Source organism: Cryptotermes secundus, unplaced genomic scaffold (genome assembly GCF_002891405.2).
Source record: "Cryptotermes secundus unplaced genomic scaffold, Csec_1.0 scaffold88, whole genome shotgun sequence".
Classification (NCBI taxonomy): Eukaryota; Metazoa; Arthropoda; class Insecta; order Blattodea; family Kalotermitidae; genus Cryptotermes; species Cryptotermes secundus.
The window spans coordinates 1,265,286-1,290,346 of NW_019724585.1; the positions used below are offsets into that span (position 1 = coordinate 1,265,286).

The 25,061-nt window shown below is 38.2% G+C and overlaps 1 protein-coding gene across 7 annotated transcripts in view; it reads left to right on the top strand.

Moving 5' to 3' along the window:
- The window catches only part of LOC111862257 (1-phosphatidylinositol 4,5-bisphosphate phosphodiesterase), a 62,937-nt gene that overhangs the window by 32,725 nt on the left and 5,151 nt on the right, over window positions 1-25,061 (top strand). For all 7 annotated transcript variants that reach the window (XM_023847494.2, XM_023847492.2, XM_023847495.2 and 4 more), the window contains 14 exons: window positions 340-440; window positions 719-885; window positions 4,333-4,543; window positions 6,595-6,688; window positions 7,702-7,866; window positions 9,529-9,708; window positions 11,280-11,433; window positions 15,917-16,074; window positions 16,815-17,021; window positions 17,971-18,135; window positions 20,036-20,240; window positions 20,814-21,032; window positions 21,147-21,324; window positions 23,703-23,906. In XM_023847494.2, coding sequence (XP_023703262.1) covers window positions 340-440; window positions 719-885; window positions 4,333-4,543; window positions 6,595-6,688; window positions 7,702-7,866; window positions 9,529-9,708; window positions 11,280-11,433; window positions 15,917-16,074; window positions 16,815-17,021; window positions 17,971-18,135; window positions 20,036-20,240; window positions 20,814-21,032; window positions 21,147-21,324; window positions 23,703-23,906 — 2,408 coding nt within the window. The remainder of the gene's footprint in view (window positions 1-339; window positions 441-718; window positions 886-4,332; window positions 4,544-6,594; window positions 6,689-7,701; window positions 7,867-9,528; window positions 9,709-11,279; window positions 11,434-15,916; window positions 16,075-16,814; window positions 17,022-17,970; window positions 18,136-20,035; window positions 20,241-20,813; window positions 21,033-21,146; window positions 21,325-23,702; window positions 23,907-25,061) is intronic.

The window sequence follows — 25,061 nt, forward strand, 5'->3', positions numbered from 1 at the left end:
ATTCTTACTCAGCTCAAAAGCTGTACACATTTTACAAAAGTAAACAGTAATATAGTTGGGTACCTTATATTTAGAGAAGAGCATAAAGTAGAAGCAGTTGAAAAGATAGGTCTGAAGAGGGTATTTTTATATAAATGAAATGGAGTGACAGGGTAATAGAAGAGAGTTCATACTTAAAATCCTGTTCATTTATACTTACTACATTCTGTAAGTAAGATAAATAAATAAGGAAGAAACCTAATGGTCATGGTGAAATACATTCTAACCTCATTCAGAAATGCCCAGATTTGTAGCATATGCTGCAAAGCATCAGAGTAAATGGAATCCATTTTGTTTCAGAATGATGTAATAGAACCAGAAGACTTCACTTTTGACAAGTTCTATGGCTTGTACCATAAGATTTGTCCAAGAAATGATATAGAGGAACTCTTCCAGTCTATGTGAGTCAATGTTTGTTTAGTTTATTTGTAGTTAAGTCCATTGCTTTTCTTCACCGTGTATGCAGATATATGGTCTCCTTGAAGGAGGGGATTTTATTTATTTTTGTATTATAAAGAAGGGTTCCAGTATGCCATACTGTTCCTAGGAAGAACATAATGATTCAGTGCACTTGTAGGGACTGTGTTGCAATTAGCTTTATGAGGAAAATATGTAAATATGAGTATTTGAATTAAGTGTGTGCCTTAGTATAATAGATGTTGCCTTGACACTTGTGCAGCACCCAAGGTAAAACAGAGACTATTAGTATGGACCAGTTCATCCTATTTCTGAACGAAAAACAGAGAGATCCAAGATTGAATGAAATATTATATCCATTGTATGATGAGAAGAGGGCTGCAGAAATCATCACTACGTACGAACAGGATGAACAGGCTCGGGGTGAACGTGAGTAGTCTTACGATTGTTACTCATTGCACTGGGATTAGTCAGAATACTTCATGCCTATTTGCTGTGTATAAATGTTTAAGCATTTGAACTCATTATTAACTAACTACACAGGGCAGAGTTCTATTTAAGAAGCCAGTAGTTGCTCAGCTTTTTAAGATATTCCTTATCTTTTAGGGAATCAAAAGTTTGTCATCTGTTTTTGAGATTCCAGTGCACGATCTTATCCTGAGGCAGTTGAATCCAGCTTACATACTCACACTGTTACTCTTTAAGTTCCATTTTAATATTGTGGTGTATAGACCCATTGCTAAGCAGTGACTTTGTAAACAATGACCATTTCTTGGCAACAGCTCAGTCACCTAATTAGTTACTTCCTGTCATGTAGAATTTTGTGTTTATTTCTTGTACCTCCACATCTATGGTGCATCTTAATTGATTCAGTCATGCTAATAAATTTTTGTTTTTGTTTTGTTCATGGAGGTAGTAAATTTTTTCCCAAGAAACACCATTACCCTAGATCCAAAGAAGATATGTTCCGTAAGATTTGAGGCTTTCACAGCGGTGACTATGAAGAAAGCAGTCTTCTGGGATTTGGCACCGTGTATATGTGGTGTTAACCGACGTTCCTCCGAAACGTCGGTTAACACCACATATACACGGTGCCAAATCCCAGAAGACTGCTTTCTTCAAGATATGTTCACTTAGTGTCATTGTTTTGTGATTTTTTCTTCCTAATAGCGAAGTTAAAAAGAGTGATATTATAAAATCTCTCGATTTTAGACTGTTAAATTCAAAATCATCATTTTGTAATTTAAGTCATTTGTTTTAGCCTGTGTATGCTAAATATGTTCATGACTTTGTGTCAAGTGTGCATGTCAGTTGAAGTTGTCCTATTAAGGTTAGGCCAGGAATCTCCTCATTTTATGGCTTGGATTACAGATGATAGCTTTCTGAACTGATCCCAGCATGTTTGCTGATTAGAGTGCTTCCCTTGTTGTCCGAAGTATCTTGGTACAGTACCATTGGTGAAATGATTGTTGGTCTGATGTGTAAGCTTTACTTACTCATTTCTGTGGTCATATCCTGACTGAAGAATGTTGTTTAGTGGAACTACTGCATCCCATTAGCTATACAATTTTCTTTGTCATGTCAAATTGTAAGGTACCTGGTCTATTGTCCATGATTATTCTAGATATGATTTGCAATAAATCTTAGTTTAGTTACTATAGGATTCTGACGATGGTGTATAACACACTGATATATTGGGTTTTTGGACTTTATCCGTCGTCCTTATCTTAAAAACCAGGACGATGGATAAAGTCCAAAAACCCAATATATCAGATCTTAGTTTGTTACGCATATTTGTATTGTTACCAATATTATTGTTGTTTTCAGTTTGAAGTAGGATGATCCTTAGTAAGTGCAGACACTAGCACTAACTTTCTGGGTATCTATACCATGTGACCATCCCACTTCATGATATTCACTGTTAACATTATTTCATTTTCATCTTTGTTATTTTGGTTGTAGTTGTTCAGTTTTATGATTATTTTGGTTATAACCCTTATCATTGTTTACTGAACATTTGCATCATCTTTGTTTTTTCATTGTATACCTTCTTATTTTTGTTACTTGAATCAGCTTCATTCTCGAAATGCTGATGGTCATTCACCTGTGTAAGAAATTTGCTGCCTTTTATGGAACCTGAAGCCCCATTACCATGTTCACAGGAGTCCACTGCTGGTGTCTGTCCTGAGCCACATGAATTCAGTCCACACCCTATACCTTATTTCTTTAAGATCTATTTTAATATTATCCTCCTATTTACACACAGGTTTTCCATTGAGGTTTTCTGATTACAATTTTGCATACATTTCTTACCACACCTATGGTAACACATGCATTGTCTGTTTCATCCTCCTTTTGTTTATTTTACTGAAAACGTTTGATGAAAAGTACAAATTATGAAGCTTCTCATTACTGAACTTTCTCCAGCCCCTTGTCACTACCGCTCTCTTAAGCCCAAATATTCACTTAAGTGCCCTTAATGTGAGTGGCCAGATTTCACATCCATACAAAACTATTGGTAGAGTTATAATTCTGTATGTTTCAATCTTTACATTTTCAGAAAGCAGACAGGAGGACAATATTTTGAACTGAATGGTAGCATGCATACCCTGAATTTAATCTGCTCTTAATTTCTTCATGACTGCAATTTTGATCTGTTACTGTTGCTCCAAAATATTTAAACAGTGCCACATTTTCAAAAGATTTATCAATTGTCTTCAAATTTTCATTTTATCCTGCATTATACCTACAGGACATCAGTGTATGTTTAGAGTTCTATGTGTATACTTCTATACCAGGCACAGAAGTTAAAGGCGTATGAGATAAGCCAATGAATGTGAAGCATGCTGCTGCCACATGTTCCATTTGAGAGCAGAGTAACAAGACCAGTTCTCACCATTTAAATTCAATTTGGTAACACAAAATGCTGATGCCATTATAAGAATGAGGAAGTCACATGTTTCTTACCTTCAGTAATAGTTGTACATATGTAACTTTGATGAAACTTGCAGCCACTGCCTATCACCAAACTGCAGGGCAGAGCTAGTGTCTCATCCTCATGACTCATTTCATTCTTCTGAACATTACTGAAATATCTGCCACTATCATCTCTTAAGTTTATAATGAAGTGCTGTATTACTTTGTTCCAAAATATTTTTTTACAAAATTCTTCTTTTTGTGATTGGAATGTTGAATACAGAGAGCCCAATCTGTCCTAGGCTTTGTTCATGTCTCAATATCTACTATTGTAAACATGTTTTATTTTGCAGATTCTATATAGTATCTGTAGAAATACAGGCAGAAAGCATGTGTCTCCAAGAAGTTGTAACTATGGGGCTTGAACTGATAGCTTCAAAAACAATGCTTTATTCATTGATTTTGGTTTTAAGATCCTGTTTTAAGCATATATTCTGAGCCACAGTGATAAATATATAATCTTTGCCACAGTGCCATTCAGCATATGAACTAGGCAACATTAGTGAATCCCCAATGGTTAATGCAGTTCTCCTCATCCATCTATAAGCCTTTAACTTTTGGCTCTTATAGACCAGACCTTTTACTGAAATTTAATAGAGGTTCTCCATCTCTCTTTATGATATTTATATTTTTCCTCAATAAATTAGAATCAGCAACATAGAGCAAAAGCTGATCTACCCATCATTTTCAGTCTTGTTGCTTTGTTGGACCTTGCCACTTGGCATTGATGAAATCCAGCTATGTACAGATGAGTGAAGTTGCATGTTGTTTATATAATCCATTTTTTCATTCTTATCAGCAACATTTTTTAGAAGAAAACCAAAATTGCCTTTATTTTACCACTGTACCTCATATATTGTTCTTACATGTGATCATAAGTATGTTACTACACAATTGTAGGGAAGCTGACAAAGGATGGTTTGATACGCTACCTGATGTCTGATGAAAATGCACCAGTATTTCTGGATCGCCTTGACATTTACATGGATATGGACCAGCCTTTATCTCATTATTACATTAATAGTTCCCACAACACCTATTTAAGTGGCCGCCAGTTTGGTGGAAAGTCTTCCGTTGAGATGTATCGCCAGGTTCTGCTAGCAGGCTGCAGGTTCTGTGTTTTTTAAATTAATTGTATATTCTATAAGCTGTCTTTTGTTATTCTGTTTCATTGCATTGTTCATATTAACCAAAATTATTCTTGTGAAAGTAAACATTTTCTCCAAAAAAATCTATGTATACCCTGTACGGTGTTAATCGGTAACAGAAGGTAGCTTACATGATTTAATTCTGTAACTATTATACTTTGTTTCATTCCATAACACATTTTCATTAAACACTATGTGATTAGCAAGTTTAAACCAAAGTAAAATGGCTGTCATTGAGGTTAGAGACAGATTCTTTATCTAAGATTTTATGTGACATCTGTCTTATTTCTTTGGCATGGCAAAGTGTGCCATCTGTCAGTTTTGCATGGTTGATAGAGTATGCAATCTATCATGCACTGTCCACCAAATAATAGTGAATAAAAGTTCTTTTCAGAATGTACCAAATGTGATGATGTCTTTCCACTTGCTGCTCATGCTTGGATTTTATTCCTACTGCTGTCTCTTTGATAGTAGTAAAATTTTGTATGGATGTCACTTTTTATCCATAAGAATGGAATATAAGAAATATGCAGGGATTTGTTGGTTCTCAATTTCAGAATAAGGAACAAGTGTCTGTGGAATACACAGCAGCGTGGGTTATGCAATGAAATACAGTATGTCCACAAAGTCCCGTCAGGGTTTTGAAAAATTATGGCACACAAACAAATTGAGCTAGCCACATGCAGTGTGCGGCAGATCATAGTGAAACTGTGGAAGTTTTTTACTGACCTCAGTAGACCTTGATGTGTGCTCCCTTGGTAGCATGGAGAATGCCCAGATGATATTCAAGCTATTGACGTGTTCTGTGGAGCATGTCCGCTGGAATAGCCAAGATCACATTCCTGATACAGGTGTTCAGGTCATCAAGTCCGTTAACTGGTGTTTGGAACACACTGCTCTTAACATAACCCCATAGGAAAAGATCTGCATTCCTAGACAGGACATTTCCAGGAAGATGGATTTGCTGAGACAGTGCAATGCCTTGGCCTCCACATTCACCAGACATAACACCACTGGATTTTTTCCTGTGGGGTTATGTCAAGAGCAGTGTGTTCCAAACACCAGTTAACCGACTTGATGACCTGAAGACCTGTATCAGGAATGTGATCTTGGCTATTCCAATGGACATGCTCCACAGAACATGGCAAGAGCTTGAATATCATCTGGATGTTCTCTGTACTACTGCATGTGGCTAGCTCAATTTGTTTGTGCGCCAAAATTTTCCAAAACCCAAATGGGACTTTGTGGACACACTGATGTTTACAGTGTATTTACAAGTATAAGTACTAGGTAAAGAATTATTCTTGGTTTGATACTTATTCTTGTACGTACTTAACAGTCACCTAATACTTATTCTGAAATCATAGAATTTCTTCACTGAGGACAAGTAAGTAATTTCACATTGTAGGAAGAAACTGCAAGTAGAAGCCACATGCTTTTTTGATTAATTAGAAGAAACATGAAGTTTGGCCATATCCAATTCGGCTTTTATAAAAAGACTTGCTGTAATGGCAAAATTATAACGTATGGTGGGATAATACAGGCCACACAGGTACATTAAAGTTTACAAATTAAATGCATGGTCAGCATGCAGACATGTTTTGAAACAAACCACTTTAATTGTATCATCAATCTATAGTGGTAAATTTAGTCTTATGTAAAGATATGGGAATACATGACTTAACACAAGTACCGAGATCGAGCCTTCCATAAGTGAAGCTCATGATGATCCTTCAGCAATTTCACTCAAGATCCATCTTATATTTGTTTTTGAAGTTTTACTTTTGATATAGTTAAACATGTTTGATGCACTTTAGTATGCATATGCCTTACAGAAGCCCTGTTAGTCATTCCCTGGCATACTACATGAAATTGCAGTAATACAGAGGAAGTGCAACTGGTACAGTTGTTCGGAGGAAATTAGATTGACTATGAGAGGACATTAATAAGAATAAATGAAGCTGAATAATTCTACCTGGATGGAGGTCATAATAAATACATATTATATTTACAGATGTGTGGAACTGGACTGCTGGGATGGTTTGGGGAGAGATGAGGAACCAATCATCACTCATGGGAAGGCGATGTGCACAGACATTGTTTTCAAGGTACATCTGCACTGACAACTGACTCCATGGAGCAAGGATCTGCTTGAGAATCTGATGTTCATTCAGTTGGTTATAGAATCTCCTGCTACTTGTAGAACTTGAAGGTTCTTTATTGTGTTCACAAGAATCTGCTACTGCACCCCAGCCTAAGGCAGTTAAAGTTGGTTCACACTCTATGCCATATTTCTTAAACATGGACACCACACACTCTACTTTCTCGTAATATCTCTAACATTTCCACATCTCTCATGTATCACTCCTTGTCTCAGTTTCATGTATGCTGCTTCCACATTAAACTCATTGAAGTTGTGAAGAAAGCAGTCTTCTGGGATTTGGCACCGTGTATATGTGGTGTTAACCGACGTTTCGGAGGAACGTATCGCCCCCATCTTCAGGGTTGAAGAAGTATAGGTAAATCTGCAAGCGACAACACCGTGAGACACGGTGCTTGCAGACTTACCTATACTTCTTCAACCCTGAAGATGGGGGCGATACGTTCCTCCGAAACGTCGGTTAACACCACATATACACGGTGCCAAATCCCAGAAGACTGCTTTCTTCATAGTCACCGCCGTGAAAGCCTCAAATCTTACATCATTGAAGTTGTGTTTGTTTGGTTTTGTCATTTTTAGCTCTTCTTTTGTAGTTACAGTTGTATAGTGCTTCATTACATCAAAACATGAAGCATCTCAGTGTGATAGTCAAAGAAGAAAAGTAATAAGCTTGTGAAACTGTCTGAAAAAGTAAAGATTCCATGTAGATAGGTTCATTCATTTGTGTTTCTGCATGTAAAATCTGTGTATCCAGTTATTAATAGAGACTTTATGCAGATATATTCATGTATCCCTACTTAACCCATAAGGTATTTTCTTCATTGAGGATATATATAATGCACTGTCCTTTAGGAACATAACACTCTCATTGGACGAAATTTTCTATATATCCAAGTGTCATACCATTGATTTAAAGAACGGATAAAGAAATGTTATAGTAACAGTATTTAATATTTGCAGGATGTGATCTATGCCCTTCGTGACACAGCTTTTGTGACGTCAGACTTCCCGGTCATACTTTCATTTGAGAACCACTGCTGTAAGGGACAACAATACAAGCTCGCCAGATACTGCAATGACATCCTTGGAGACCTGTTGTTGAAGGAACCCCTGCCTGAAAGTGCTGTACGTAACATACAGTACACTCACAGATCCAAATGCATAATACGTGGTGCAATCCAAAAGTTCCAGAAATATATTAATAAAAACTATTACGTCTTACCTGGATCTTATTCTGCACCATCACCTTCAAAGTAGTCCCCTTGGGAGCGCATACACTGATCCCAGCGTTTCTGCCACTTTTCAAATGTATCTTGGAAGTCTTTCTTTGTTAGGGTGTTTAGTACCGTCTCAGTTTCCGCTTGAATTTCCTCAACTGTATCAAATCTTCGCCCCTTCAACTTGATTTTCATCTTGGGGAAGAGAAAGAAGTCACAACGAGCTAAGTCTGGCGAGTACGGTGGGTGGGGAACAACTGCCATCTTGTTTCTAGCCAAAAATTCCTGCACAATGTAAGCCATATGCAATTGTGCGTTGTCATGGTGGAGTACCCAGTCATTCGTGCGCCACTTCTCTGGACGTTTTCTCCTCACATCCTCCCTCAAATGCCTTAGAACATTGCACTAGAACTCTTTATTGATTGTCTGACCAGGAGGGATGAACTCCTTATGAACAATCCCATCAATATAAAAAAAACAGATCAGCATGGACTTAATGTTGCTCTTGACTTGTCAATCTTTTTTTGGCCGAGGTGAAGAAGGGCTCTTCCATTGCAACAGTTGCTGCTTACTATCAGGGTCATAGCCATAAACCCAACTTTCGTCACCAGTGACAACCTTCAAAAGAAAGTTTGGATCATCTTGAAGCTGTTGCTGAAGTTCCCTGCAGACTTCCAAGCGATGCTGCTTCTGTTCATTTTGCAGTAGTCTTGGCACAAACTTCGCTGCAATCCTCCTCATGTTCAGTTCCTCTGACAAAATTCGTTGACATGTACCATAACTTAGTCCCAAGGTGTTACAGAGGTCTTGGATGGTCAGTCTACGATCTTGCAGAATTAGATCCCTAACTTTCGTGACATTTTCTGGTGTGGTGCCAGTTGATGGCCGTCCCGAACGATCGTCATCATTGATCAATGTTCGGCCATTTTTAAAACGCTTATACCAGTTGTAAGTTTGTGTCTGGCCTAAACTGTTGTCAACAAAAGCTTGCTTCAACATTTGGTGCGTTTCTGCAGCGGTTTTCCAAAGTTTGAAACAAAACTTTATACAGACACGCTGCTCTCTCAGGTCAGCCATCGCAAAACCGCAAACTCAAAGGAAACACAACAATGGAAATACGTTCACCAACAATAAACCCCAACCACTCAACTTGACGCCACATTGCCACACTGATTCAAGGAGGGTGTGTGAGGAGACACCTAGCAGTATTTCGAAGTACTCATAACCATTCGCGCGCAAAATTCAAATTTCGGAAACTTTTGAATTGCCCCACGTATTTGTACAAATTATTAGTGCAATAATAACTTCATGTTTTATAAATGTGACATGTGATGTAAACTTGTCCTGTCTTTGATATATACAGTATACGAGATTCCTGATGATGTCAGTATAAAAGCTGAAAGATGTAAGGTTATGGAATAGATTATGATACATTATATGAAATTATAATTTGAGTTGTATCTGATGGCGTTAAAATAATAGTATATGATTGTTCTGATTTATGTTTAGAACAGTTCATGTATAATATAATTGAGAGCATACTGAAAAAAATTGATGATTGTCTGTGCAGCTGGAGCCAGGTGTACCACTTCCATCTCCCAACCAGCTCAAGCGCAAGATTCTCATCAAAAACAAACGTTTGAAACCAGATGTGGAGAAGGCAGAATTGGACCTGTTCATGCAGGGGCAGTTTGTTATTGAGGATGAGGAAAAAGAAGATGCATCTGCACCAATGATAGAAAAGAAAGAGGCAAATTAACTTCCCATTATATAATTGTCTTTGTAATTTGCTGTTGCCTACTTATACCTGTGAATCACAAATGTGTGAGTCAAAACTAATTGTCATGACTACAGCTTTATTTGAATTGGTTTTTAAATTTTTCCAGACACTTCTGCCATTTGCATATTTCATTTTCTAGTCTGTTTTCCTTTATCCTCTCATAGCATGACATTTATATGTATTAGAATTCTTCTTCTTATTCCTCCTCCTCTTCTTATTCTTCTTCCTCCCCTTCTTTTTTTGCTTAAATACTTGTATATCTGAATTTTATGTGTTCATCTCTACAAAGATATATTTTTTAATGACTGGACTTCACATTTTTTGTGCCTGTAGTGCTAGTTCCATTGTGCTAGGATAATTATAACAGTACAAAAGCTTAGAAATAATTAAGACATATATGTCAATGTGGTAAAAATAATCCAGCTTTAGAAACTCTAGCCTTGAAACATAGTGTGCTGGAGACAAACTTGAAAGCCCTTGCTTATGAAACAGCTAAAGTTAAGAGAGAAATTAATTGAAAATTTGAGTTACATGTGAAGGTTGTTCAAAAGAAACACATTTGTAGATTGTTTGGGGTGAAGGAGTGAAGGCTGTTAAAAATATCCTTATTGGTGTTAAGATAGGCATCCCAATAATGCACTAGCCAATGGCTTTCCACCATGAAGAAGAACTCCTTGGTGTGTTGCTGGAATCTCCACAACTTGGCAAAGCAAGTGAGCAAGTTTCATTTGGACAACCCTCTTATACCCTTTACTTGTTTTACTGCAAGAATAGTAAACTTCACAAGCTTGTGGTTTTTAATCATATATATGAGGGAAATTTTGAATCCCTGCACATCTGCTTCATGAAATTAAAATTAATTATCCAAGCCCCATTCTCCTTAGATTGGTGGTTTCCAAGTGAGATTCATACAATAATTTGAAGTTCTTACAAACAAACTGTCATACATGCATTTAGATCTTCATAAGATTAATTGTACACATAGTTTAAGGCTTTAACTGTTTCAAACTGCTGTTTGAATAGCAGTAGCAGTAGCACATTTTAAGAGAGGAGCCTAGAGCAACTGAAGACATTCCTTTATCATTAAATGTGTTTGAATCCAGTGATATATGCAGTAAAAATCAGTTTAAAATTACCTCTAATAAACAGAAACTGTTGAGTGCAGAAATAGAAAGGAATAACTATAATTTAGTGGATAATTGTCTGTTTGATTATTTATTCATCTATATTGTTGTTCTTGGGATTCATGTGAAAAGGAACAGTTTTATCATAGATGAGAAATAAATAAAACAGTTGGTCAACAGAGTATGTGTGGAATAGTTATGTGAATTATTGAAAAAGTAAAAAAAGAGATAACCTGAAAATGTATATTGCTCATTAACATTACAGTACATTATATTGGCATGACTTTCTGACTTGCGGTTTTGGTCACAAATACATAGCTACATGGTGTATCTACTGTGCAGCATTTGTTATCTGGAAGTCTGCATATCTGAAATGCAAATATGTTATATTTTCTCACCAGCTGCTTTGAATTGTAGGAGCCAGCTGAAAGTGTAGATGGCACTGCTACTCAGGAAGATGTACCCATACAAGTCCCTTATACTGGCTCAACAACTAATGTTCATCCCTGGCTCTCATCAATGGTAAACTATGCCCAGCCTGTCAAGTTCCAGGGATTCGATGTTGCAGAACGTGAGTTCTTTACTCATGGGCTTGTATTCATTAAACCCTTGCTCACATTAAGTGGCTATCTCTCTTACTTTGTTTTCTGTAAGGCCTGCTTTGAATCTTGGCCAGAGATGGACTGCGGAATAACCTAAGAATCATTCAGTCAGCTGTCAGGGAAGCTCAAACACTGATTTTTTTTTAGTCTCTTTCTTTGTCAGTGAAATTTCGTCATCCGATTAATGTAAATATAAGAATTTTTTCACTGATCTCTGTATAATTTTCATACTCATTAGAAATCTACTGAAGGCCTGTAATAAATATCCATTGTCCTAAATTTGCAACATTTTTAAGTGCTGAAATTTCAATTGAAAAATAAAATAGGAACTACAAAGTTTATAAGTTTGTATGCTGATATTGTGGGCCAAACCAAAGTATGGGTTTTTCACTATATGTGATCACAACATCGCTTTCCACTTGTCCTGATGAGTCAACAACAATGATGCAAAGACAGGAATTCTGTCTTACCACATTCACATGTGGCTTATGCTAAATTTGCTTTGTGTAGGACATAGATAAGTTTATATTAGAGTATTGTGTGTTTTTATATGAATCTTAGGTGATGTGTGACTCCACTAGAAAGAATCAGATTCAAGAGAAAATTTCCTGTAGTTAAAGTTCCCCACAGAAACGTTGTCCAGAATGTGTGAAATAAAGTAAGAACAGCTTGTGTGTTAATAGACAGGATACAAAAATGTCAACAGTGAGTATTAATAGAAGAAAAGTTGGACAGAATCGAAGCTTGGCTTGAAGATTGACCTTGTGAAAGTCTCTTTAATGCTTGCATGAGGGACATGGGTACCAGAAGGGACCATGAAGACTGCTACAAACAGTTGAGACTATGGCTGTAAAAAGCCATAGTTGTATGCTTTGTGCAGCTACGTCATTCAGTAGCTAGGCTATATTTCACTGAATGATATCTTCATTGTGTTCACAGCAATCAGCTTGATACTGAGTTCACATTATCATGTGATGTTTGTTTATTTGAATGAGCATATTTTTATCGTCTTTTTTACTGGCATTACAACCCTGGGTCTTGGCCCCTCCATGGTCTCGAGATTTTGTTACAGTAAATTTTTCCAGAGTAGGGTCATTAGCCTCACCCTCAACCCCCAGTCTGGAGGACCAGGGACTACACTTCATCTGGCTCCTACCCTTTGACCTTTCTGGCATAGGACACCCTACCAGGTACTTACGCTTCTTCCAGCATAGCTTTCCAGGTCATTGGGGCATACAAACCTTCTCTCCATGATAAGGCAGTAGTCGTCAAGCAGGCGGACATACGAACACTCAAATAACAGACATTGGAGCATAGATAATCTTACATTTTACATGTGAAATTACACTGTATAAGGTAAAAGTTTGTGGTTGGTGCACCTGGAGTACAAGTGTTATGCAGAAATTGACTGTGATAGGTACTGTGGTGTGTCGACCCATTGCTGGGCAATGGCAATGAAGGAAGCAGCTATACAACAGTCATTACTAATTAACAGCTTCACAAACAAGCATGTTTGCACAGCACCAGAGATATGGTGTGTTCTGTGCCAAGATGTTATAAGCAGGACAGTTAGTGAGAGTCGAGCATAGCTGGTAGCTGGGGAAGGGGAACATCCACCATTGAAAGCCACTACCAAGCAGCAGCTAGTGAAAACATCACTGTGGGCACTAGTATGTGTGCTTGCATGTAATTTGAATTGTGAAGTATAGTCACACTCTGTATCAAAGTGTCCAGTAAATCCAATTACCAATCCAAACCCTATTTATAATCACTCTAATTGTGACAACTGGTGTCAGAAGTGGGATTGGATTGGATAGGACTGATTCAGTTGAACCTAGGCAAGGTGAGTGCCTGGCATAAAGAAATGAATGCTGTGCAAGAAAGGATGGAAGCCAAGATAGACACTAATAACAAGAAGTTTTAGGTCCTTCAAGATACTCTCGTCGTCCAGATGGATATCCACCAAGCCAGGAGGGAGGCCATGCAAGAATAAACAGATGATAGCCAGCCATGAGGAGATGATGGTAGAAATGAGGGCCTAGCCAAGAGATGAAGGCCTGCATACAAAAGCTGGAGGCATGTTTCGAGAGTAAGGAGCTAGCCGCAGAGGAGATGGTGAACGCAGTAGTGCACCCTGAAGTCCCTAATGAAGAGGCTGTAGTGGAAACTGTCAGGCCTCTGAAGGACTGGTATGGGTACCAGCATCTAGCCGTAGAGCACCACCGACAGCCGAAAACATGGGCCAGAGCAATGGTGGGTCCCAGAAGAAGTTGACCTCCACCCACAGACAGATAAGCCACCATGCCATTCCTGCACTGTGCATGAGATACAGTTGTCAGGGACCAGGCAAGAGTGATGTATGTGGAACCCCTGAAAGACAGATGTTCAAGAAGAGACGTTGGGTGCAACCAAAACGCAACAGTGGCATAAGGGACCGAGGCCTGGGATGGAAGTTGCATCTGAGGAGCAGGGAGACGTTTTATGAAGCCCTTGGAGAAAGCATCAGACTGGATGTTGTGAAGCAAGCAGTTGAGTCTTCCATCAGGCTATGAAAAATAAGTGTTTAAACACTGTGAAGGAGCCAGCCACCACCCAAAATGAAAGAAGAGTGCACACAACTTAAGAACTAGAGAAGTAGGAGCACTGATCACTTTTGGAACTCTTGCTCACAGCCCTTGGAGAAGAAGGATGATGGTGGTACACCTGGACTGGTTGGCACCTTATTAGGGAACTGCTCAGGATGAACGGCCTTAAGGTGGGAGCAGTTGCAGAATAATCACCATGGAGACCAAGTAATGGGAAAGGAAGGCGAGGCTACTCAGATGTCACAATCACAGCCCTCGGAGTAGAAGAAGGAGTGGCAGCACGCCTGTAGGCCATTTGGGACAAATAGCTCTAAGGAGGGAGCAGTGTGGCATGTAAACCCATTGCTGAGCAACAACTGTGAGATAAGCAAAAATACAAAAACCATTACTAAGTAACGGTTTCGCAAACAAGCATGGCAACAATTGGGAACAGCAACAGTAGAACAGTGTTTTCTGTGCAACCCATACTGAGATGTTATAAGCAGGACAGTTGGAGCAACGAGTTAGTTGTTGGGCAGTCACAAGCCAGTAAGAACATGAGCATGGAATTAGAGAACATTGTTGGGATTCATCACCAGGCAATGACTTTTGAAGACATATCAGGCTGAGAGTTTCTAGTGATTTGTGAAGTGTAGTAACAAGTTGTGTAACTGCAATGAACGTGATTACAAATCCAAACTCCGTTTATATTCACTGAATCACATGACAGTATCTTTGATTTTAATGGCGTAACCCAGTGGTTAATTATGTTACAAATCCTGGAACATAACTGTAGTAGGTCCCTCAGGTTACATATTCTGAAAGTGGCCTCCAGATGTGGAGATAGCAGTGAATATTTTGATTCACAAGTAGTAGATATGTTAGAGGTGTTGAGCAAAGCGGCTAAAACCTGTCTACCAAAGGAACTAGCATGTCACGAAATATTACATGGAACCACATGCTTGGATGATTTACTTGGAGAACCTAATAATTGAAAATGCACATGAGATAGAGAAAATTGTATATTAAAGATCTTCAAAATTTGTATTTTCACCAGGTATTATTAGGGTGATCAGTCGGGTAGGATAAGATGGCAGAATGTGTGGCATTTGTGAGGGATGATGAACACATACAAAATTTTGTTGAAGGAAAGAGACCATTGGAAGAGAGGCATAGATGTGAGGATAAAATGGATCATAAGGCATGAGATATGAGGGTTTGAATTTGATTTGTCTGGTTCAAGATAGAGGCCAGAGATAGGCTTCTTGTGGTAGTGGTAATCAGCCTTTGTGTTCCATGAAACTAAAGGAACTTTCTCCCCAGCTGAGTAACTATTATCTTCTTAAAAAATACCATGTTCCCTAAGTTGTTTGATTTTTTGGATAATTAGTTCATTGAAAGTAAAGGGCGGAAAAATTCAGGGAACAAGTCCTCTGGGAGGGACTTTAAGCCGTGGGTCCCGTGTCGTAGCTTTACGGCACGTAAAAGAACCTCATGTCTCAAGGAGACCTCTGTGCCAAATTGTAGGACATTTCCCGCCCAACAGTAGTTTCTAACGCCTGTAGATGGGGGAAGCATCAAGGTACTGCTGAGCCAGTAGAGGCCGAACTCGCTGGCTGAGTTGGGGCTGATGGCATGCACCAGTACCAGTAGGGTATAGAGACTGGTAGACTATCAAAGGGGGGACGTACAATTGATCAAACTGGTTGTGGTGCATGGGGAAACCCACTCCCTCCAATAATAATAATAATAATAATTGAAAGTAATTATTTAACTCATGTGAAATTTATGATTGTGCTGCAGTTTATTAAAATCTGATTTTTGCATTTAACAGAGAATTTATACTGTGTACACGTGTAACATTCATTGTAATTCTATTATTTTTCAGAAAAGAATATCCATCACAACATGTCTTCATTTGCGGAGACTGCTGGACTAGGATACCTTAAGTCTCAAGCAATTGAGTTTGTCAATTACAATAAACGACAGATGTCTAGGATCTACCCCAGAGGCACCAGGGCAGATTCTTCCAATTACATGCCTCAGGTATACTGAAGAGAACTCCATAACTCATAAAAAGGAGGGGAAAACCACTTTGAACTATTGTAAATTTCTTGTATGCTTTGTCAAAGCTTGTTAATTTTTGTTGTTTCTGAATTCTTTATAACAATGGATCATACCAAATAAAGTGAAATCGCATACTCACTAGAAGCAGTAAATAGTCCAGCAATGAGATGTGTTTCCATGGTAAAATTTTTGTACTTAAGTGATAAGTAGAGGCTCCTAAAGTAGGCAATTGTCATGACTTGCATCATGAAGAATTTATATCTGCATTTTGGACCAATTTCCTACTTAACCTCAATAATTAAGACAAGCCTGTGTTCAGTATTCCTGTCATCACATTGTGGCATGCAAGCAGACATTATGATGTACTAACATGGACTATATGTTTCTTTATTCTCTATTGCAAATTTATATTTATTAAGAAACTGAAAGTATTTGGAAATAAAAATGCTAAGACAATTTCTTGGATCATTTTGCTGATTTAAAATGTTATTGTAGGTTTTAATATTGATTGGCAAAATTCAGGCACCTTGAAAAATATATTATGTCCTGTACTTCCTTGATGAAACTCATCACCTGTTAGTGCTTTGAATGATAATTGTCCTAAACCTGTATAGACTTTGGCTCTGCTAGATATAATTAGATATCTGAATTTAGTGCTGTATATCTTTCTGTGTTGGTGGGTCTGTTAATATTCTGATTAAATCCGTGTATTGTTTTAGGTGTTCTGGAATGCTGGCTGCCAGATGGTGTCACTGAATTTCCAGACACCTGACTTGCCCATGCAATTGAATCAAGGCAAATTTGAATACAATGGGAACTGTGGCTACTTGCTGAAGCCAGACTTCATGAGGCGGTCTGATCGTAGTTTTGATCCATTTGCAGAATCACCTGTTGATGGAGTCATTGCTGCGCAGTGTTCTGTGCAGGTCAGGTACTTGTAATCATCTGCCCCAGTATTTCCGACACTGTGTCCCACGGAAACACAAAACAAGTTTGATGGGAGCAGTTTCTCACAGTTTCCCCTTTGAAACACAGAAATAACATTTTGTAACAACTGCAGTCATCAGAGTAATTCTAGCTTAGATAGTATAATTGGAACATATAGTAAAAACCAAGTGCAATTTAAGTTGTATTTGAATTAAGAATTTTCTCCATGTATCTTATCTTTTCCAACATTTGATCAGTGGTATTCGTTTTTATGTAATGGTGTAAGTACCTTATAAAGAACATTTGGAAGATCACCAGCAGATTTTCCAGGAAATTTGGTATACATAAGGAATAGTGAATATGTATTCATGTCATGTCTGATTTCAAGCTGGAGAAAGTTTCCAGGAATGCCCAGAAATTGGCCTGTGAGGAGTCTAATCCAAAATTATTTGAATTTGGCAAAATAAGCAGTTTTTTAACTCCTTCCCTTTCCTGCAACAAATACGTGTGAAACTTGATTTCACTTAGTTCATAGTTTATGTGACAGTGCTATTGGTAGTTCAAGCTATTTCACATTGAATGAGAAGGTGATTATGCATAATGAATTGGAAAGGACATGTAAGGAAGCTGTAATGGCCTAATTTTAGATACTGTCATGGAATTTAACTGAAAAGACTTGAGGAAAATCGTGAAGAGCTTAAATCAGAATAGCCATTCTCCAGGCTGATTTGAACCTAGGATCTCTTGAATACAAATCACAATAATGAATTTTGGCTATACCTGTTCCTTCGCTCTCCACAAATCACTTTTATGCATTTAACCATGAAGTAAATATATTTACTTTAGCCTCTTCTGTCTGCATGTTAAATAGACTATTAAAACTTAGTGGTGAAAGGAGAAATGCTTATTTTGAAAGAATATAGGAATGTTGATTGTGGCTTCATGCAGGTGATTGCAGGCCAGTTCTTGTCTGACAAAAAAGTGGGGACCTATGTGGAAGTGGATATGTATGGGCTTCCAACCGATACTATCAGACGGGAGTTCCGGACACGTATGGTTCCATCCAATGGACTAAATCCAGTCTATAATGAAGAGCCATTCCTCTTCAGGAAGGTATGTAACAGTGTACTAATGTTTCTCTACAGAAATATTCTCAATTTGTATATCTCTCTCACCCTGTCTCTATCTCAGCCATTAGTTCCACCATGTATCTGTGTTCTGAGAAGTGCATTACCACCATTCAGTGCAAGGTTCTGTGTGGTAATAAATACCTAGTGCTGCTTGTATTAGAGAAAGGTGTTAGAAAAATAGGAAATACTACTGTACAAAGTATTTTGGTTTTGTGAATCATAACTTGTCATCATCTATACAGTTTATCATAGAAAAGAATTTTTCGGGTTCAAAACATTACTGTTTTACGAAACAAACTGTAGAAGAATTATAGCACATTTTAATGAAAATATTGGTTTAATCTTTCCGGAAGCGCTTTGCTCCATGGCGTTAGTTAAACCCACATGATGTAATCTTTCAGAATCCTAAAATACAAGGTGGTTCAAATATGACTGGGACTGATTTGTGTGTAAACAAGCCACACTACACAGCAGCTGTGCGACCTCGAGAGAGTGAAGTCACAACCTCCACCCTCCCTCCTGTTTGGGTTAGAACCTGTTCAGTCCTGTCTGTGAGTTCCTAGAGTGATGAGCGAACAGAAGGTGCCGCGGAGTGTGGAACAACACATTGTGATCAAATTCCTCAGAGAAAATGTCCCGTCCCCTGAAATTCACCACAGACTCCAACAACAGTATGGGGAAGAGTGTCTCTCACGGACCCGTGTGTTTGAGTGGTGTAAGTGCTTCAGAGAGGGCAGAGAGTGCATGGAGAATGAACCACATGATCGTCAGCCGCGAACATCCATCACCGAGCCAAACATTGATCGTGCAGATGCGCTTATTCGTGAGAATAGGTGCATCACTATAAAGGAACTTGGAGCAATGCTGTCCATCAGTGTTGGTAGTGTAGAAGACATCATGAAATACCGCCTGCCCTATGGCAAGGTGAATGCACGGTGGGTACCACGCACTTTGACAGACATGAACGAAATGGTGCGCATGCATGCTGCCAGTCGTCTCCTACAGCAGTTTGAAGATGAAGGTGATGCATTTTTGAAGCCTATAGTGACCACAGATGAAACGTGGGTGCACTACTTCATTCCCTGAGTCCCAGCAGTCATCACGCGAGTGGCGGCATACCAGTTCTCCCAAACCCAAGAGAGCACGGAGGAGCCGTTCGGCGGGAAAAGTGATGGCAATGTTCTTCTGGGACTGGCAGGGGGTTATCCATGTAGACTTTCTGACAGATGCCAGAACAGTCAATGCAGCTTATTACTCAGACCTCCTGGCAACAGACGTGAAGGAAAAGTTCTGATCCAAGTGGAAGACAGCTGGAAAGCGGGTAGCCTTCCTTCAAGACAATGCACCCCCCGATACAGCCAAAACAACAATGGAAATCCTCCGGAAGTTGAAATGGAACCTTCTGACACATCTGCCGTACAGTCCTGATTTGGCACCAAGTGATTTCTACCTGTTCAGAAGTCTCAAATCAGACTTGCAAGGCATACAGTTTGTGGACGACGCTGTCATCCAGACTGTTCGGGAGTGGATACGCCGCCAACCACAAGCCTTTTTTGAAAAGGGCATCAGGATGCTTCCAGAACGTTGGAAAAAATGTGTTGACTCCGGAGGGGAGTACGTTGAAGACTGACATGTGCAAGTAAGTGTTTGACAATTGTGGTTTTAAAAAAAGAAATCAGTCCCGGTCATATTTGAACCACCTTGTATAACAGCAACAGGTAGTGTGTTCAGTGTTTGTTCTATTTTTAAATAAGACAGACTAATATCAGATTGAACCTCTGACTTTGAAAGCTGTTACATCTCACAATCTTCAAGTTAACTTTAAATTTATTGCTAAAGTTTATCAGTATCGTTATGACTGCTGACATTTGCATGGCTGTCAGGTTGTGCTTCCAGACTTGGCTGTTTTAAGATTTGGTGTTTATGAGGAAAATGGAAAGCTGCTTGGCCAGCGTATTCTCCCACTGGATGGCCTGCAGGCAGGCTATCGGCATATTTCTCTGAGGACTGAAGCCAACTTCCCCATGTCACTGCCCATGTTGTTCTGCAATATTGAGCTCAAGATATATGTGCCTGATGGATTTGAAGGTAAAAGAGAATATTGGTAGTTTCCTTTTGTAGCATAGGGCCTCAAGACATATATTAGTCTCTGCCTATGTATATATTATTCTTTGTTATTTTGGGTTTTGGGATTAATGATTTTGAACATTTTGTTTGTGTAATCTGAGAGTAAGTTACTCATAAAATTTTAGTTGAGGTTCTCACAGTCATGACTCTAAAGAATACTGCCATCACCTTCAAGGTACCTACCCTGAAAGTGGAAGCTGCGGTTCTTCTGAAATGTTGGTTAGCAGTTTCCCATATTACACTGCATAACATCCCAGAAGATAGTAATTTTCAAGTTTGTTCATCCGTTTGAATATATTTTCATACTGTAGTACAGGCTGTGGCTTTCAGAGTTACATCCCCATTTTGGAGGATTCTGCTACCCTTATTTTCAGGGTACAGTGATCTTTAAGATGGCTGTGGGAGGTTTCGTAGAAAGAACTCCCTACTAGACAACATTGTGTCATAACCCAAAAGACCACAGTCTACATTTTCATTGATCTGAATATCTCAGGTCTTTATACTGCAATATTCTACATCATGTTTTTCTTTCAGATTTTATGGCTGCTCTGTCAGACCCAAGAGCATTCATTTCAGCCCAGGAGAAGAGAAACCAGCAGCTGAAAGCTATGGGCATAGAAGAGACAGACATCAAAGATCCACTGTTGGGTGTTGATGGAAATTCAACAGCAGGGGCTGGAGGAAAGAAAGGAAGCAAAACTGGTGGTGCAAAAGGTGCTGCAGCTGGTGCCAAGGTTGAGGAAGAGAAGAAAGGTACATTATTTTACTTCACAATCACCATCCTTTACAAAAATACATTCCCATAGTCTGTTCACTGCAAGTTCTGTATGTGCAACTGGCCAGAATTTTGTAAGTATGTGATTTCAGAGGACCTTAAATTTGAGTCAATCACTGCTGAATCCTTGAGAGCAGAAAAGGGATTTCAGAAGATAGCCCGTAAACAACAAAAAGAACTAGATACCATGAAGAAACGACAACTGAAGGAGCAGCTGACCATGCAGAAACAGCAATGTACAGCCATTGAGAAACTTATCAAAGGAAAAAAGTAAGTAAATATCATCATGATATTCAAATTATGATATATTTGTAAATATAGAAATAGAATTATCATAATTGTTTTTTTTTTATTATTATTTATTTGTCCATTTTGTTTTTTCATGCAGATGGCTTATACAGAAATCATACAGCTTCTGATTTACCAGTATTGTGAAATTCATGTTTTGTATTCCTGTTAAACATTGGAATTGGCAAAACCACACTCAACAAACTTGAAAACCTGTGTAAAAAATAATGTTCAGGAAACTTAATTTGAAGATACATATATATTGTCACATATTATTTACTAGACATGGGGTTTGGATTTATAATTGGACTTGTTGAACACTTATATCTTAAAACTACAAATTACTATAACAGTCTCACTAATTTACACCCTCTATATATCATTACAACTACAGCACACATAAACTACTCTGTTTGTTATCCTCGTGTCACTAGTCATTGCTAGATAGCGGATACTAACACTGGTTATTACCCACAGCTGAACATGAGCTGCCACTGCCAACCTGAAACTCAGGATTTATAACTGCTGACTCCTACCTTAAAGTGACTAACTTTTCGTGTTGGTCATTGCTATGTAACCTTGGCACATACCACACAGAAAACACTGCTTCCAACAGTTCCTTTAGTGTTGCATGTTGATTTGTTGCTACAGAAATGTGTTTACTGTTCAATTGCCTAACATTGCCCACCTCCACTTGTTCAGCTGTTTTGGCTTTCGGCCATCATGTCACAGTATATTGAAACTAAGAGTAGTTTATATTACATAATTCACACTCGAATACCTTGCAAATAATGATGTGAACAGAGTATTTCGTTAATTGCTCTTGAGAGTGAAAAGTTCTGCTGGAAATGTTCAAGATGCTGGAATTAGCTCAATTTTTGTTATTCAGAAATAGGATATTTAAAGTCCAGGGACTGGCGGCAAGCCTTTGGGAGAGATTCTCTGCATAGCACGGATTTAAATACAGCTGTCTGAGATTTTTTAATGCTGTAACAGAATGCGCTGCCTAGCGATAGCAAGCAGGGCATCCTGAGTTCTCCCTTTCACCAATTTCCATTCCAAGCTATGACCAGTCAAACTTGGTTACCCATTTATAATGACATAATTTCTCTTGCCCCTTGGATGATGCTATAACCGAGATGGCTCTTATAAGCAAATTTTTCCCATGTGCAGACAATAGTCACAAGGAATTATACAGCATAAGACAAAACTGAGTTGTACAAATGTGTTCAGCAAGGTACAGTTACATACATGGTATTAAACAGCATTTCATTAAATGAAGAACTTTCTAAAAATTCTGTAACCATTTATGAATGTACTGAGTGGCTCCTCCCCTCTTACAGATATTCTTTAGAAAGGGGATGACTCCACCTCTGTTCCTGGTTTGTATGTGCATTCTCAATGTCTCCCTCCCCAAGATAGAATGAGGTGTCCAAGTAGCAGCTAAGTAACTAACTAACAATTATTTAATATAACAAAATGAATAAAGAATGAGCAGTCCAAATACAGACTCTACTCACAACACTCCAAGAAACTGATATTAAATACAACAAAATTCTCACAAGGAATACGTGCACACTACATTAGCAAAAGTCAAACAGCAAAAAAAAAAAATATATGGGGCAATACAAAACCCCAGGCAAATAGTAGTAAACACTCAAAGAAACTGCAAAAATGTGACACACCATAGCAGTCGTCTCAAAGAAAGGGGACGGTAGCCCTCCGCCGCCAGAAGGAGAAACCAAACGAAATTTTGAGCAACCAAAACTAAACAGAAATCTGCTACCTCCTTCACAGACTGCTTGTAACCAAGTATCTTCTGTCCTCTTCCCCCTCGCTAGACTAAACAAGCTAGAAACAGCTGGAGGGGAGAGAAATCACGTAATGGACTGGAATGGGATAACGTTCTAGAACTCTAGAACACTGAAGGAAGGGTTGGGTGGGAGGGATTAGAAGAAGAGGCTGCTGAAACAAGGCATGGCTCAATACTTCTTTGAATTCTATCATAAATCCTGGAAATTTATAAAGGTGTCCAATAACAAGTTTATTTTCAGGATGTCAATAGAGCCACAACAAATGTCAATCATGCTTCCTCAGCCCTTGGATTCAGTTGAAGGTTAAGTAATATATAAGCCCTGTAGTATATACAGCCACATTTTTATAGCATGAGTTACATACAAACCTTCCATACTTAAGAGTACAGAATGGGAATGTAAGTATAGATTAATTAATCTGGGTAAATATATCAATATGTGGAAAACATACTATAAATAAATGATGAAGAAATGAATTAGTGGAAACCATAGACTCTAGGTAGACTGGTACATATTTTCTGAAGAATGTCTGTGTTTATCATACAGTAAGAGTGATTTGGTGTCAGACCCAACTGTCCGAAAACTGGTTGTAGAGCAGACAGTGCAGTGGAGTGACATGGTTGAGCGTCACCGTAAGGAAGAATGGGAATTAGTGAGGCAGCACCTGACAGACCAGCAGGATATTTTGAAAAGGCTTATGGAGACTTCACATGCTGCACAAATGAAGCAGTTGGAAGCTAAGCATGATCGGTGAGATAAGTGTATCTTATTGACCTAGGTCACAACCTTAAGTCTTAATTTGAATAAATTAGATATGTGTGAGAATGACTTTCTCAGTTTGAGACAATAATGTCTAAAAAAATTTTAAACTTCAGTATTTCTAGAATACTTGAAGAAAATGAACAAACTCATGTGACTCAAACCTTTTTCTCCAACATTATTCTTCAGCATGATGGATTGAACTCTCAGCTTGTTCTTCCCCCAGATATATAATTCTTAAGATTTTGTCTTAAGAATTTCGTAGATGTAACTACCTAGAAGATGTCAAAACTCATCTAATTTTAATATTTGTTACTACATTAAAAGCATGTTAAATTTGAAAATTGGTTGTTACTGTTCAGTTCAGTTCCATATCTTCATAGTCACCGCCATTGAAAACCTCACATCTTCTGCTGTTTTGGAGAACCTTACTGTTGCCAGTCCAGCTTATGTACATTTTTCTGTGACCCAGAAAAAGGATTCACATTAGTATTGAACCTCAAAAGACCTGAAGTGTAGCCTTTTAAAATTACAAATTCATCTCAAAATACATGATTTATGGAAGTTGTGTCTTTTCTGTCTGTAAGAATGCAAAAGAATATAATTAGAATTATGTTGGGACTCAGAAGGAGGGATTCGTGCAGGAACTTATTTAGAGAATTAGAAATCTTACCTCTGGCATCTCAGTATATACTATCTCTTATGCTCTTTGTGATAAAAAACAGAAACAAATTCATAGTAAATTCACAGATTCATAGAATAAATACCAGACAGCAAAATAATCTCCATCAGCCTCTTGTAAATTTGAGTAAATACCAAAAGGGAGTTTACTGTTTAGGAACAAAGGTCTAAAATAATCTACCACAACATATTAAGGACATATCGAGTGACACTAAGAGTTTTGAGGTACAATTAAAACAATTTTTATATTTACATTTCTTTTATTCTTTACAGGAATATTTTGGTTATAAATCATTTAAGATGCGAGTAGTTGTCTTGCTTTACAATTAAAAGAAGACAAGATTGTCAGTCTGTGTTCTGGTTTTTAGATGCTTATTTTAGATATACACAATCTTTATATTACTGTGTACTAGTCTTTATTTCAATTTATTATATAATTAATGTATGTTATACAAAACTCATTAA